This window comes from Gymnodraco acuticeps, unplaced genomic scaffold (assembly GCF_902827175.1).
Source record: "Gymnodraco acuticeps unplaced genomic scaffold, fGymAcu1.1, whole genome shotgun sequence".
NCBI classification, from domain to species: domain Eukaryota; kingdom Metazoa; phylum Chordata; class Actinopteri; order Perciformes; family Bathydraconidae; genus Gymnodraco; species Gymnodraco acuticeps.
The window spans coordinates 157416-171842 of NW_022990964.1; the positions used below are offsets into that span (position 1 = coordinate 157416).

Sequence of the window (14427 nt, forward strand, 5' to 3'; positions counted from 1 at the left end):
AATGGAGAAAATAATCATCAGAATCATCAATAATGAAAACAATCATTAGTTTATAGTACATACTGAGCTCCAACTACAACATTACAATTCTTCTTTACATGAGTGCATCCTTAAATATCAGCTCTCCATCACTGTTGGGACTAACGCGTTACAAACTAACGCGTTACTGTAACGCAACTACCTTTTGTGGTAACTAATAACGTTACTAGTTACCTATTCCATTTCAGTAACGCCGTTATAGTTACTGTGATTTAAATGGGTGCGTTACTGCGTTACATTATGTGATCCAACTGAACCGAATCTCCCTGGGATGTAACTTACAGGCGAATACAGCGATGTCCTCTCACAGTACCATGGAAAAGTGAAAGTGCAGAGAGGAGTGATATGATTGGTTAACGCGAGGTAACATTTCAGGGTAAGCCAATCAGAGACAGAGTTGGGCGGGTCTTGCCTTATGGGGAAAATACACAGACACACAAACACTTGCTAACACGCACACACGGCATCACCAGCACACACACACACACACACACACACACACACACACACACACACACACACACACACACACACACACACACACACACACACACACACCCACACACACACACACACACACACACACACACACACCACACCACACACACACACACACACACACAATGGTAGATGCAAGTATCAGCGAGAGCAGCAGCGCATTTACAACTTGGAGATATAACCACTACTAACGCGTTAGTCCCAACACTGACTACAAGTGCACTAATTAGAACGTGATTGTTGAGGCTACAATAAAGATGCCTGTCAAAATGTCTAAACATAATCTTTTGTGTTTTATTGTTCCACTACATTTCATAATGATAATTGCTACAATGATGGGGAGTTGTCTTTTCTCTTACTGTGCCACAGAACAACACAAAAACTTGTATTTTTATTGTTATTATTTTTAAAGTAAAGTAACTTGTTACTAGTTACTTTTATAATTTAGTAACTAATAAAGTAGTTTTTTTGAGAGCAGTAACTATAACTATTACTAGTTACTTTTTAAAAGTAACTTGCCCAACACTGCTCTCCATACAGTATACTATGTAATGATTGTTATTAAAAAGGGATTTCTATATGGTTTCAGAAAAACGACATAAATGCATAGCAGACGCTTATCTGAGTAAACAGGTCCGTATGCTGAGATTTGGATTTAAGAGGGATAGTTTGTGTATTTGAGGATTGAGTGAGGTACTTGACCATACAGTAGTCAGTGTACACCTACAGTAGATGACGTTCAGCGTGCAACTAGTTTGGAGAAGCAGGCAGCAGGTAAATGTATTTTATCTAAGAAAAATCAATATCGGTTTAAGTGTTTACATCTTCATTGACAGAAACGGTATTTCAACCTCGCAGAACAAGAGACACGCTGCTTCAATCAGTTAATTAGTGTTCCTGTGTGACTTTGTTGTTTAATAAGTCACTAATACCATACATTTCAACATTGATTTCTAAATTTGCCATATTTTAGCTGGCTAAAATACTGTTCCCTAAAACTATGGATAAGTGCCTCATGCAACCCTACTTCAAAAAATCTGAACTTTCCCTTTGAACCTGCTAAACATCTGTCTATCTCTGAACTAAATCATATAACAGTTTGGTTTGCTGAGAAACATTTGCCTGCGTGTTGGCTTCCTAAAAATAATTATTTACTGAATCTGTCAGCACTGACCCAAAGCATTAACAGTGACACAGAGCAGACTGCAGCCAATCAACAACAACTAGAAAGATGAACCGAGCAGCCTCATCACTCCTAATTCCCCTTTCTGGACCAGATAATCCTGATGTTTAATTTACTGCTGCTCTACTTCTGGCCATCCTCTGATATATCATGTCTTTTTTTCCTCTCTGCATTTCACGTTGTTAAAGTTTGCTGCCGTCACTTCTGGAAATATTTACCACATTATTACATGTACGTGTCAACATTATAACAACAAACATAAATGCTGTCATGGAGTGGAAACAGATTGGATTAGTCGATTAAAGTGGGTTTCATTTACATGGAATGTTGCTGAGCGTAATTATGATGTGTATGAAAGTAGGACCTGTCACCATTAGAGCATCAGCCTCAGCAGCTGTTAACAGATTTAGAAGTGCGTGCAAGAATTACAAGTTGCATCACACACACTGCTACTTACACATTAGTTTTTATAAACAACACTATCTTGATACAAAAACACTTTATGATATGGAGTATAGCAACATAGAGATGGTAATGCTGTTTGACTATTGGTGTATATTGGAGTTGCAGTGAACCAATTATGATGATTTCACATTAACGATATCACCGAACTTGAAAGATTCACATTAAGTGAATTCTCTAAAAGTTGGAGTTTGCAATTATAAAAAAACGAAATGTTGATATTTAAAGTCAACGCCCTAACAGATTCCCACCTCCTGTCAGAGCCCCTCACGCCCGAAGCCTTTCTTTATAAACCTCCACGCGGTCTATCCCCCGCTGATGCAGTGCTGTGTGGCTCATACCGCTGTACCCAATAGTTTGAAGCTTATCAACATTCAAGTTCATATTATAAATAACTTGCTATACTTCCACCTTCTCTCTGTCACTCACATTCGCTATCTCTCTCACACTCACACTCTCTCACTCACTCACACTCACTCACATGCACTCACTCACTCTCACTCACACACACACACACACACACACACACACACACACACACACACACACACACACACACACACACACACACACACACACACACACACACACACACACACACACACACCACACACACACACACACACACACACACACACACACACACACACACAGCACCCTTTGAGGGTGTACTACAAAGCCAGATCAGAGGGTTAGCAAAGTATGTTTGACCTAAAGAGTTTTTCTATACAACGAACGCGGCTCTCTTTTAACCTGGCTAGATTACCATGGCAACTTATACTGCAGAAAAAACCTTGTCTGCATCACGTGACGTTCCCTGTATGAGTTGCATCACATTTCTTTTTTTTTTATTGCAGCAACCTATATCAGTCATGTAGTAAATCTGAGGTAGGCTATATGATAGACCTACATGGTGCTTTCTTTTTCTTTCTTCCTTTCTAGTTGTGTGTATTTAAATGAACATTTTCAGTGTAAGGTTTACATCTGCGGCATCAAGCTTACCAGCTGTGTGACGCACATTTGTCAATTCAGAAGTAAACAGGAGTCACACCTCACATTGATTGTTGAATAAATATAGTACTAATTTAAACATTACGTACATGTACATACTTCTGCCACATTTTATTTTTTAACTCCAGCAACAGGTCCATCAAATCATCTTTTAATGATTTTGTCTCCGATAATGTCAGAGACAGCTTTTTTGATTAAAAAAACGCAGACTCCATTAAGTACTAGGACAGAACATTTCACAAGTAACTCTATATGGCTCATTTTACAAGATGCAAAAACATGTAAACAGGGTAAATCCCAGAGTGTTTTTGAAGGTCACCTACTTTGCAAAATCCCCTTTTTCATGTATTTTATACATCAACATGTGTCCCCTCTTCTTCATGTCTCTTCTACATCAACATGTGTCTCCTCTTCTTCATGTCTCTTCTACATCAACATGTGTCTCTCTTCTTCATGTCTCTTCTACATCAACATGTGTCTCCTCTTCTTCATGTCTCTTCTACATCAACATGTGTCTCCTCTTCTTCATGTCTCTTCTACATCAACATGTGTCTCCTCTTCTTCATGTCTCTTCTACATCAACATGTGTCCCCTCTTCTTCATGTCTCTTCTACATCAACATGTGTCTCCTCTTCATCATGTCTCTTCTACATCAACATGTGTCTCCTCTTCTTCATGTCTCTTCTACATCAACATGTGTCTCCTCTTCTTCATGTCTCTTCTACATCAACATGTGTCTCCTCTTCTTCATGTCTCTTCTACATCAACATGTGTCTCCTCTTCTTCATGTCTCTTCTACATCAACATGTGTCTCCTCTTCTTCATGTCTCTTCTACATCAACATGTGTCCCCTCTTCTTCATGTCTCTTCTACATCAACATGTGTCCCCTCTTCTTCATGTCTCTTCTACATCAACATGTGTCCCCTCTTCTTCATGTCTCTTCTACATCAGCATGTGTCCCCTCTTCTTCATGTCTCTTCTACATCAACATGTGTCCCCTCTTCTTCATGTCTCTTCTACATCAACATGTGTCCCCCTCTTCTTCATGTCCTCTTCTACATCAAACATGTGTCCCCTCTTCTTCATGTCTCTTCTACATCAACATGTGTCTCCCTCTTCTTCATGTCTCTTCTACAATCAACATGTGTCCCCCTCTTCTTTCATGTCCTCTTCTACATCAACATGTGTCCCCTCTTCTTCATGTCTCTTCTACAATCAACATGTGTCCCCTCTTCTTCATGTTTCTTCTACATCAACATGTGTCCCCTCTTCTTCATGTCTCTTCTACATCAACATGTGTCCCCTCTTCTTCATGTCTCTTCTACATCAACATGTGTCCCCTCTTCTTCATGTCTCTTCTACATCAACATGTTGTCTCCTCTTCTTCATGTCTCTTCTACATCAACATGTGGTCCCCTCTTCTTCATGTCTCTTCTACATCAACATGTGTCTCTCTTCTTCATGTCTCTTATACATCAACATGGTGTCTCCTCTTCTTCATGTCTTCTTCGTACATCAACATGTGTCTCCCTCTTCTTCATGTCTCTTCTACATCAACATGTGTCCCCTCTTCTTCATGTCTCTTCTACATCAACATGTGTCCCCTCCCCTCTTCTTCATGTCTCTTCTACATCAACATGTGTCCCCCTCTTCTTCATGTCTCTTCTACATCACATGTGTCCCCTCTTCTTCAGTCTCTTCTACATCAACATGTGTCCCCTCTTCTTCATGTCTCTTCTACATCAACATGTGTCCCTCTTCTCAGGTCTCTTTATACATCAGAACTGTGTCCCCTCTTCTTCATGTCTCTTCTACATCAACATGTGTCCCTCTTCTTCATGTCTCTTCTAACATCAACATGTGTCCCCTCTTCTTCAATGTCTCTTCTACATCAACATGTGTCCCATCTTCTTCATGTCTCTGCTACATCAACCTGTGTCCCCTCTTCTTCATGTCCTCTTCTACAATCAACATGTGTCCCCTCTTCTTCATGCCTAACATGGTCCATCTTCTTACATCAACATGTGTCTCCTCTTCTTTCATGTCTCTCTACATCAACATGTGTCCCCTCTTCTTCATGTCTCTTCTACATCTCACATGTGTCTCCTCTTCTTCATGTCTCTTCTAATCTCAACATGTGTCCCCTCTTCTTCATGTCTCTTTCTACATCAACATGTGTCTCCTCTTCTTCATGTCTCTCTACATCAACATGTGTCCCCCTCTTCATCACGTCTCTTCTACATCCAACATGTGTCTCCTCTTCTTCATGTCTCTTCTACATCACCATGTGTCCCCTCTTCTTCATGTCTCTTCTACATCAACATGTGTCTCCTCTTCTTCATGTCTCTTCTACATCAACATGTGTCTCCTCTTCTTCATGTCTCTTCTACATCAACATGTGTCCCCTCTTCTTCATGTCTCTTCTACATCAACATGGGTCTCCTCTTCTTCATGTCTCTTCTACATCAACATGTGTCTCCTCTTCTTCATGTCTCTTCTACATCAACATGTGTCCCCTCTTCTTCATGTCTCTTCTACATCAACATGTGTCCCCTCTTCTCCATGTCTCTTCTACATCAACATGTGTCCCCTCTTCTTCATGTCTCTTCTACATCAACATGTGTCCCCTCTTCTTCATGTCTCTTCTACATCAACATGTGTCTCCTCTTCTTCATGTCTCTTCTACATCAACATGTGTCCCCTCTTCTTCATGTCTCTTCTACATCAACATGTGTCCCCTCTTCTTCATGTTTCTTCTACATCAACATGTGTCCCCTCTTCTTCATGTCTCTTCTACATCAACATGTGTCCCCTCTTCTTCATGTCTCTTCTACATCAACATGTGTCCCCTCTTCTTCATGTCTCTTCTACATCAACATGTGTCCCCTCTTCTTCATGTCTTTTCTACATCAACATGTGTCCCCTCTTCTTCATGTCTCTTCTACATCAACATGTGTCCCCTCTTCTTCATGTCTCTTCTACATCAACATGTGTCCCCTCTTCTTCATGTCTCTTCTACATCAACATGTGTCCCCTCTTCTTCATGTCTCTTCTACATCAACATGTGTCCCCTCTTCTTCATGTCTCTTCTACATCAACATGTGTCCCCTCTTCTTCATGTCTCTTCTACATCAACATGTGTCCCCTCTTCTTCATGTCTCTTCTACATCAACATGTGTCCCCTCTTCTTCATGTCTCTTCTACATCAACAGTGTCCCCTCCTCTTCATGTCTCTTCTACATCAACATGTGTCCCCTCTTCTTCATGTCTCTTCTACATCAACATGTGTCCCCTCTTCTTCATGTCTCTTCTACATCAACATGTGTCCCCTCTTCTTCATGTCTCTTCTACATCAACATGTGTCCCCTCTTCTTCATGTCTCTTCTACATCAACATGTGTCCCCTCTTCTTCATGTCTCTTCTACATCAACATGTGTCCCCTCTTCTTCATGTCTCTTCTACATCAACATGTGTCCCCTCTTCTTCATGTCTCTTCTACATCAACATGTGTCCCCTCTTCTTCATGTCTCTTCTACATCAACATGTGTCCCCTCTTCTTCATGTCTCTTCTACATCAACATGTGTCCCCTCTTCTTCATGTCTCTTCTACATCAACATGTGTCCCCTCTTCTTCATGTCTCTTCTACATCAACATGTGTCCCCTCTTCTTCATGTCTCTTCTACATCAACATGTGTCCCCTCTTCTTCATGTCTCTTCTACATCAACATGTGTCCCCTCTTCTTCATGTCTCTTCTACATCAACATGTGTCCCCTCTGTGGAAAGAGACTCTGAAAGTTTCAGGAAAAAAGATTCTCTCTCTTTTTGTCCTGATCCATTTATATAAAAACCTGAAAATGAGCTGATCAGACTTTGGCCACTTCATGATGTCATGACGATTTTTTGGCTTGTGTGACCATTAGCCAATCACCAACCAAGGTAACCCCCCCCCCCCCCCCCCTTATCACCTGAGTCTCCTCCTAGAGCACCATTGTGTTCTTTGTAACCAAATGTCTCTCAGAGGGGCGTGGGGAGGGGCTCCTTGTTTTCATCTAAAGTAACAGACAGAGAATCAGCACGTTTGAAACAGGGCTGAAACAGAGGGGATTATGGGTAATGCTGCAATAATCTGTTTGGTGTTTAGAGCCAAACACTTCAGAGACATGTTTTGTATATATCTGAGACCTATAATATATGGATGAAAAACAGTATAATAGGAGACCTTTTAATATTATGTTTTCTACTTTTTAGTTTGAGTGACTTGTGTTTTGGATTGATCTGTTTGATGGGTTTTCCCTCCCCCTTCTGTCCTCCCTCTTTCTCTCACCTGGCTATAATCAGCAATCAGCACACCTGCACGTCAATCAAGGCAGCTCCTTCTCTACTTAACTCTGCTCCAACAGCCAGTGACTGATTTACACATTGTCTCAATTCAGTCAGGCATACTTGTGTCAAAGCATTTCACTTTTTGATTAAACGCTTATAGTACAGTTATATTTGTCAGAAGGACAGTGCTGCTAAACACGTCGTAAACCATCCATCAGCCCTGCAAAGAATAAAGCATGCTTAGCTAATGGATCACACATGGATTGTCAGCGAATAAGCAAAGGCAGCGTTTCAGTCCAAAATAGCTAGTTAAACGGTGACTGCCCTCGCATGTAAGCAATATATAACTAAAATGACCTCATATAACCTTGCTTCAAAAAATCCAAACTATCTCTTAAAACCTGCCACGCATCGATTGCAAAAAACTATTCTATGTCATGCTAAACACAATTCAGGTCCTGTTGTTGAAAGTTAGATTTTTCTTCAAGGCGACAGTAATTGTAGGACGCTGAATAGCTGGATTGATGTTCCTTTTTTCTGTTTCTTCGCACTGCCTCTGCCTGACCAAGCTTTGCATTCTCCATTCATCTTTTTTCCATCATTCCTTTGTGGCCCTGGCAACCTCTAATTATTGCAATCGAACGATGCCAAGCAACAAAAAGCCACACTTTCGTCCCACACATGGTAAATATCTTTGCTATTGTCCTTGAAGAAAACAACAAGAAATCCTCTGGGGATCAGTGAGCAGCACAGAGAGCGCTCCTCTCCACCTCTACACAGACCTGCACATGTGAAACACATTGTTAGTGTGGTACAGATTCACATGTGTTCTGTCACTCAGAGGGCAAGCACTGCCGACCCTCTCTGTTCTTTCAGCACGGATTAGTAGGCGGTAGCTATGGCGACAAGTCATTTTAGCTGATATTTATGTAGGTTTCTTCTCCAAACATTTCTTTATATCCTTGGATGATATAGAACAAACATTTGCTTCTTAAAGACAAAGCTTGGCTTAAAATGTAATGTAGCAAATGTCACCTTTGATTTTAGTTGTGTATCTATGTTGTTTATCTCTTCGCTAAAAGAAATTGCTATGACATCTTTTTTTAAGGGAAGCTGTGGTGATAAATCACAAGTTTAAACTACTAGTTTTTAATTATATTAGGGGGGGAGGGAACAAACACAGGTGTGGTGCTTAGTAATAAAAGCATGACAAACTGGTAATAGAAATCTGAGGGTTTCTACTTCATTAAACATGATTTTCCGACACTAAACTAAAGCTTCAGCAAAGCAGCTGTCACAGAGAGCTGTTGTGTTCACTCTCCGTATAATGTGTGCTACACAAGGCATACATATTTTCTCTACTGCTATCATCCTGTGATCCTTATCTGTTCCTACAGAGGTGACCCTGTCCCCTCTCTCCCACCCCTGTGCAACTTCAAGAAACTGTCTTAGCACATGCTTCAGCAAAAAGCCTTTCTTCCATATTTATCACATCTGTGCTGCCACACCGAGGTGGTTATATTTGCTAACTGATGTTCAGTGATCTCAGTCGTTGCAAAACATGTATCTTGTTCCAGTTCCTCAACTTTCTTTGCATTTTGGTACAAATCTGTGCTGGTATTACAGGAGGAAGTTGGGGTCAAAGCTGACAACGTGATCATTTTTTGTTTCCTGATTAATCGCTAGCTTTAAAAGCCTTAATTATCACTGAAAACGATTAATTTTCCCCAACTCAAATGCAGGTTACCACTGTCTAAAAAACATGCAATCACCCAATAACTTAAGATGTTCTAAACCAGGGGTGTCAAACTCAATTTCATCGCGGGCCACATCAGCATTATGGTTGCACTCAAAGGGCCGGCTGTAACTTTAAGACTATATAAAAATACATATATAAATATTTAATATATAAAATAATGTATTATATTACATGATTGCCTCTGCATTGGATTATTATCGGATAGTGTAATAACTTAATAATTAACTACGTCTGAAAGCAGAAGTCTAGAGCAAATAATGGCAAGTCTCTTCAGTGAGAATGTCACAAAATGATTTAAAAAGAAAAGCCAAATTCTGGAAAAACAAAAAAAAGAAGTGACATTTTGAAATAAAAAGTAACTTTAAAAAAAAAAAAATGTAATTCTGAGAACAAAGTCAAATTTGAGATGCATTGTGGGACATGTAGTTCATGGGCAACGTGCTTCTGTAAAGTAGCATGTAACCGTATAATAAACATATTATATTCTTTGCAAGCTCTTGTGGGGCCATAGAAAATGAAGTCGCAGGCCGGATTTGGCCCCCGGGCCTTGAGTTTGACACCCCTGGTTTACAGGATTTTTAAAGGATTCAACTGTTCTTTGCAGTACGCCTGCGAGTCTTTGAACTTCAAGGTCCTCTGCTGTAAGAAGGGTAGAAAATAACACATGAAGAGATGACAGATGACACTGGTCAGTTGTGAGGAGGGTCAGCGGGTCAGCAGGAGGTCCAGCAGAGACCTTCACTCGCTCATTGTGGCTGCAGCAGGCGGTGTGTCACTGAGCGGTAATTACAGCCGTGCAGGAGGGGAGGATGTTCTCCTGCAGAGATAAAAACTCACACACGGCCACACACAGCGCCCATGCCTCCTGTTTCACAACCGATAATGAGCAGCTAATGAGCGGGGATGTCATTACAGCAAACACGCAGGCAGCTGCCTGCCACCAACATTTCCACACTTCTTCCCAGATATGTACACATTCTTGCACGCAATCAGGCTGCACATGTTTATCTGTAATATTACTATGGCAGCCTTTCGAAATGTAAAGTGACAATGCGAATGTTCATCAGATGAACCTTATCTTATTATCAGGACTTGATAAAAAGGGCAGAGCTTGGAAAATAAAAATAGACAATAAATTATTTAGGTTCATTTCAGCAGACATTCCCTTAAAGGTTACAGCGAGAAGACTAGACTTTTCAATGTGCAAATCTTAGCGGTACATCCAATATTGTGTGTGTGTGTGTGTGTGTGTGTGTGTGTGTGTGTGTGTGTGTGTGTGTGTGTGTGTGTGTGTCAGAGATGTTCACAAGTCTTTTTTTGCAAGTCCAAGTCAAGTCTTTGGTCACGAGTCCAAGTCTCAAGTCTCAAGTCTCTAAAAAATAAAAGTCTCATGTCTCTTCTGTTTGTAATAAGCCTTCTATTGTCTGCTGCTATCCAGTCTGTTAAGAATACTGCACAGCTATATCTAAGAAATTCAAAGCATTTACTGTATTATTATCACTCCTATATCTATTAGCATACAGTATCAGTACTGATTAGTTGTTTGTTATATGATCACTTTAAACAGGCTATTGCAATGCAATATGAGGAAAAACATCACACTTTAGCTAAATGCAAACAAATTATAAGCAAAACACTTCAGAATCAGAAATCAGTATCACAAATACTTTATTAATCCCCCGCAGGGAAACTGTGTTAAAAGTACTTCAAAGTAAACATTTGTTCTGTGCCATTTGCAACTAAAAAACTATTGCTGCAATATTATCTGAAATATACTGAACTGGTGATATTAAAACATGACCTGTTCCAAAAGAGATATCTACCATTAACACCATTTACCAGCCAAATGCTGGTAAATCATGCACGTGGCTGGTACTGTATGTTGCACGCACCAGCCAAAAATAACAATGGCAATCTATTGAGTGGCTGGTAACATTTCAACATTCACTTGGCTAGCCATTTGGCCAGTGGACAAAAATGTTAAAATGTGACCTCTGCAACCGTATTGTTTAATTACACCGGGTCTCTAATGACATATTTTAAGTCTACTATAAATAAACATATTCCTCTATCCTCTCACTCAAACCCAGTGTAATGGTAACCTGATAAACCTGTAACAGTTACGTGGTCAACAATAAACCTGTAACCTGCCTATAAACCGACAGATGTATTTATGTATGTAACTATGTATTTTTCTACGTTTAACGTTAGCCAGTAGATGGTGGCAGCGGAACGTAATGATTAACGTTACCGACCTTTTTTATGTCATGTCAAGAGTTGGATGTCAACGCCACTCAACGCAAACAAGTGTGACAAGCAAACATTCACTCGTCTTTTCAAATATTCAGTTACAAAGCTAGTAGCAAGCTAAGTTAACATTACATAGCTGATGCTGAGCTAAACATGTTTGCTAACCGTCCATATGCGTTAATGTGACTGACCTCTCCGGGTGAGTTTTCAAGTGCCTGATGAAATTTGACGTTGTTGCACCAGCATCCTTGATTTTAATATTGCAGACTTTGCAGTGTGCGCTCCTTTTGTTGGTGCCGCCGGCGTTTTGTTCGAAGTTTTTATAGTTGAACCTAATTACAAGCGGTACAGCTGCAGGTGTGCCGCCGGTCGCCATGGTGTTACCATGAGGTAGTGCGAGAGGCGCGCACCTGACGTTTCAGAGTTTCCTCAATGTTAATACGCCAAAAATAGAACACAATGATTGTTCACGAGTCCCAAAACACGAGTCCAAGTCGAGTCCGAAGTCTTTTGAGCAGGAGTCCAAGTCAAGTCTCAAGTCTCTGTGTGTGCGACTTAAGTGCGACTCGAATCCGAGTCACAAACTCGAGTCCCCATCTCTGGTGTGTGTGTGTGTGTGTGTGTGTGTGTGTGTGTGTGTGTGTGTGTGTGTGTGTGTGTGTGTGTGTGTGTGTGTGTGTGTGTGTGTGTGTGTGTGTGTGTGTTGAAGACGGGGGACAGACAGCACAAGGTCATTTATAAATGTTATCTGGGTTAAACTTGGATGGAAACATCAGGTGAGAACTGTCAGGAGAACGTGGCCCAGATACATCCAGAGAGCTCACATTATGAAATGTAACGTGAGTGCATTACAGAACAGACTCTTCTCTGCCGTTCTCATGTTACACTCTTTATGGATATACACGTCAATAACTGACCACACACTGAAAGGCAAAAGGATAAAAATACCGCCTGGTCCATGAATGGAAAAAAGAGTGTTTTACTCAGTTTATTGAACAAAATATCTTACAGTATCTTGGATATACATATATACATATTATCTTGTACTGTGTAACACGGTTTATGAACCCCTGACATCAATGGCAAAAGCTGTGCCTCCAAACTTCTATGTAAATATGAATACATCATTGACTTCCAAACACATTATACAAATCTTAATATAGAAAGCACAAAAAATAAGAATGTATCAGTGAAAAGTACACACTTTCCAGACATAAAGGTTCTTCTTTTACAATACTTTTTTCTTCTTTTTTGCAGTTACACTTTGCAGGTAGTGAATATACCTGGAATTCCCTCTGGTTTTGTCGTTTGGTGTCGTTCTGTTTTCCTCTGGACGGAAATAACCAATAAGGACTTATTCTAGAACAAATAAAGAAGTGGCTCGCTCGACCACCGGAGCTCCTGCTGTCGTCTCCGCCGCTGCCACGTTATCAGCAGGCCTCTCAGACAACATACATATCAGTCTTCTCCCCTTGAAGCCAATACGTTCTCATTTTGCCTTTGCCCTGAAAAACACAGAAATCAATAGGTTCATCAATGGAGATGGTGGACGTGGGGGTGATATCCTATTAGGCTGCCCTGTGTTTAAGGGTGACCCTGATGGGTACAGCAGCTCAGCTTACACCTCCACCTTTTCCCAGCATATGAAGCATTCGTGCATAATCAGAGGAGAATTAGACACATCTTTACACTTGCCATTTTAAAATGCTTAAAGCATATAACTGTTATAATCGTGTTAATCTCAATAGACTTGCCAATGCGGAGGAGCCTAAAGCTGCATTCTTTCCTATATCCAGCAGGGGGCAACTGGTTACAAATATAAGTCCAGTTGTGTAGAAGTCTATGAGAAAAAGACTGGACTTCTAACTTAATGTATCAGCTCAGAAAACACTTTACTAATGACGACATGGTCACAACTGCTAGATCAGAGTCTATTAATTATGTTTCTTTGTAAATATTGGTCCCTGTTAGACAATAAAGCAACGTCTCATTTGTTAGAACTTTTTTTATGCTAGCACAGACTGGCACTTCAACTCTGTCATTGAAAAAAAAGCAAAGTTCTTACCTTCATTTCTACATCTCCTCGTAACTGGAGATCAAAGTATCCAAACTCATCCAGCACTTCTTTGGTGGCCGAGGATAAGTGGATCTTTAAGGCTGCAGAACACAACGAGAGCACAACAAACACTGAGCATTTTACACTGTGAAGGACAGCTGAAAACTGTATTGTCATCACCACCAGAGACGAGCAGATAAATTCAGTCCTGTCAAATATCTGAAATGCTAACGGCGATGAAAATCTGTATTGTTTTGTCCAATTAATGCACACAACGCTGAGATGTCAGACTCAGCCGGTGGAGCTTCAGGCTGCACAGTTTATCGCTGGCTAAGGGGCCCTTAGCTGTAATGCTATCAATTATGTACCAGAGGAGGCACAATACAGGAAGCGGCTCGGTAGTTAATCAATACGTCTGATGATTCACTCGCAAACTATCCAACCACAGCTCCATAACACTGGCTCCTGTCACTGCAGTGTGTCTTATACTCAGCTTCGAAACAATATTTGTACTGATGAATGGTTCTTTCCAACTAAAGGATAAAAGAACAAATGTCAGTTAAGTTCAACAAAAATATAGATTCAATCAGATGATGCTCTCTTTAGATTTACTGCTCAAACAAAGTGCTTATTTACTGTTTATCTGGATCCCCACAAACTGTTTCCTTGGCAACAACCATTCAAGCACTCTTCCTGTGGTCCATATTAGAAAAATACAGTATAATAAATAAAAAAAATACTTAGTTAGATAAAGAAGTAAATGAGCCACACAGTTGCACTGGGTTGCATGTTTCTTCATTACCATTAACCCACATTGTAGTTTATATCCCACACACACCAACC

At 40.4% G+C, this 14427-nt stretch overlaps 1 protein-coding gene across 2 annotated transcripts in view; it reads right to left on the reverse strand.

The window, feature by feature from the left end:
• Positions 1–12775: 12775 nt before the first annotated feature.
• Positions 12776–14427, reverse strand: part of LOC117558806 (atrial natriuretic peptide receptor 2) — a 76210-nt gene continuing 74558 nt past the window's right edge. Inside the window, exons 21-22 of one of the 2 annotated variants that reach the window (XM_034235203.1) lie at positions 13594–13685; positions 12776–13033 (exon numbers count right to left, since the gene is read on the reverse strand). In XM_034235203.1, the coding sequence (XP_034091094.1) occupies positions 12971–13033; positions 13594–13685 (155 nt within the window). In that variant the 3' untranslated portion in view covers positions 12776–12970. The remainder of the gene's footprint in view (positions 13034–13593; positions 13686–14427) is intronic. The other variant, XM_034235204.1, reaches the window with a different exon arrangement.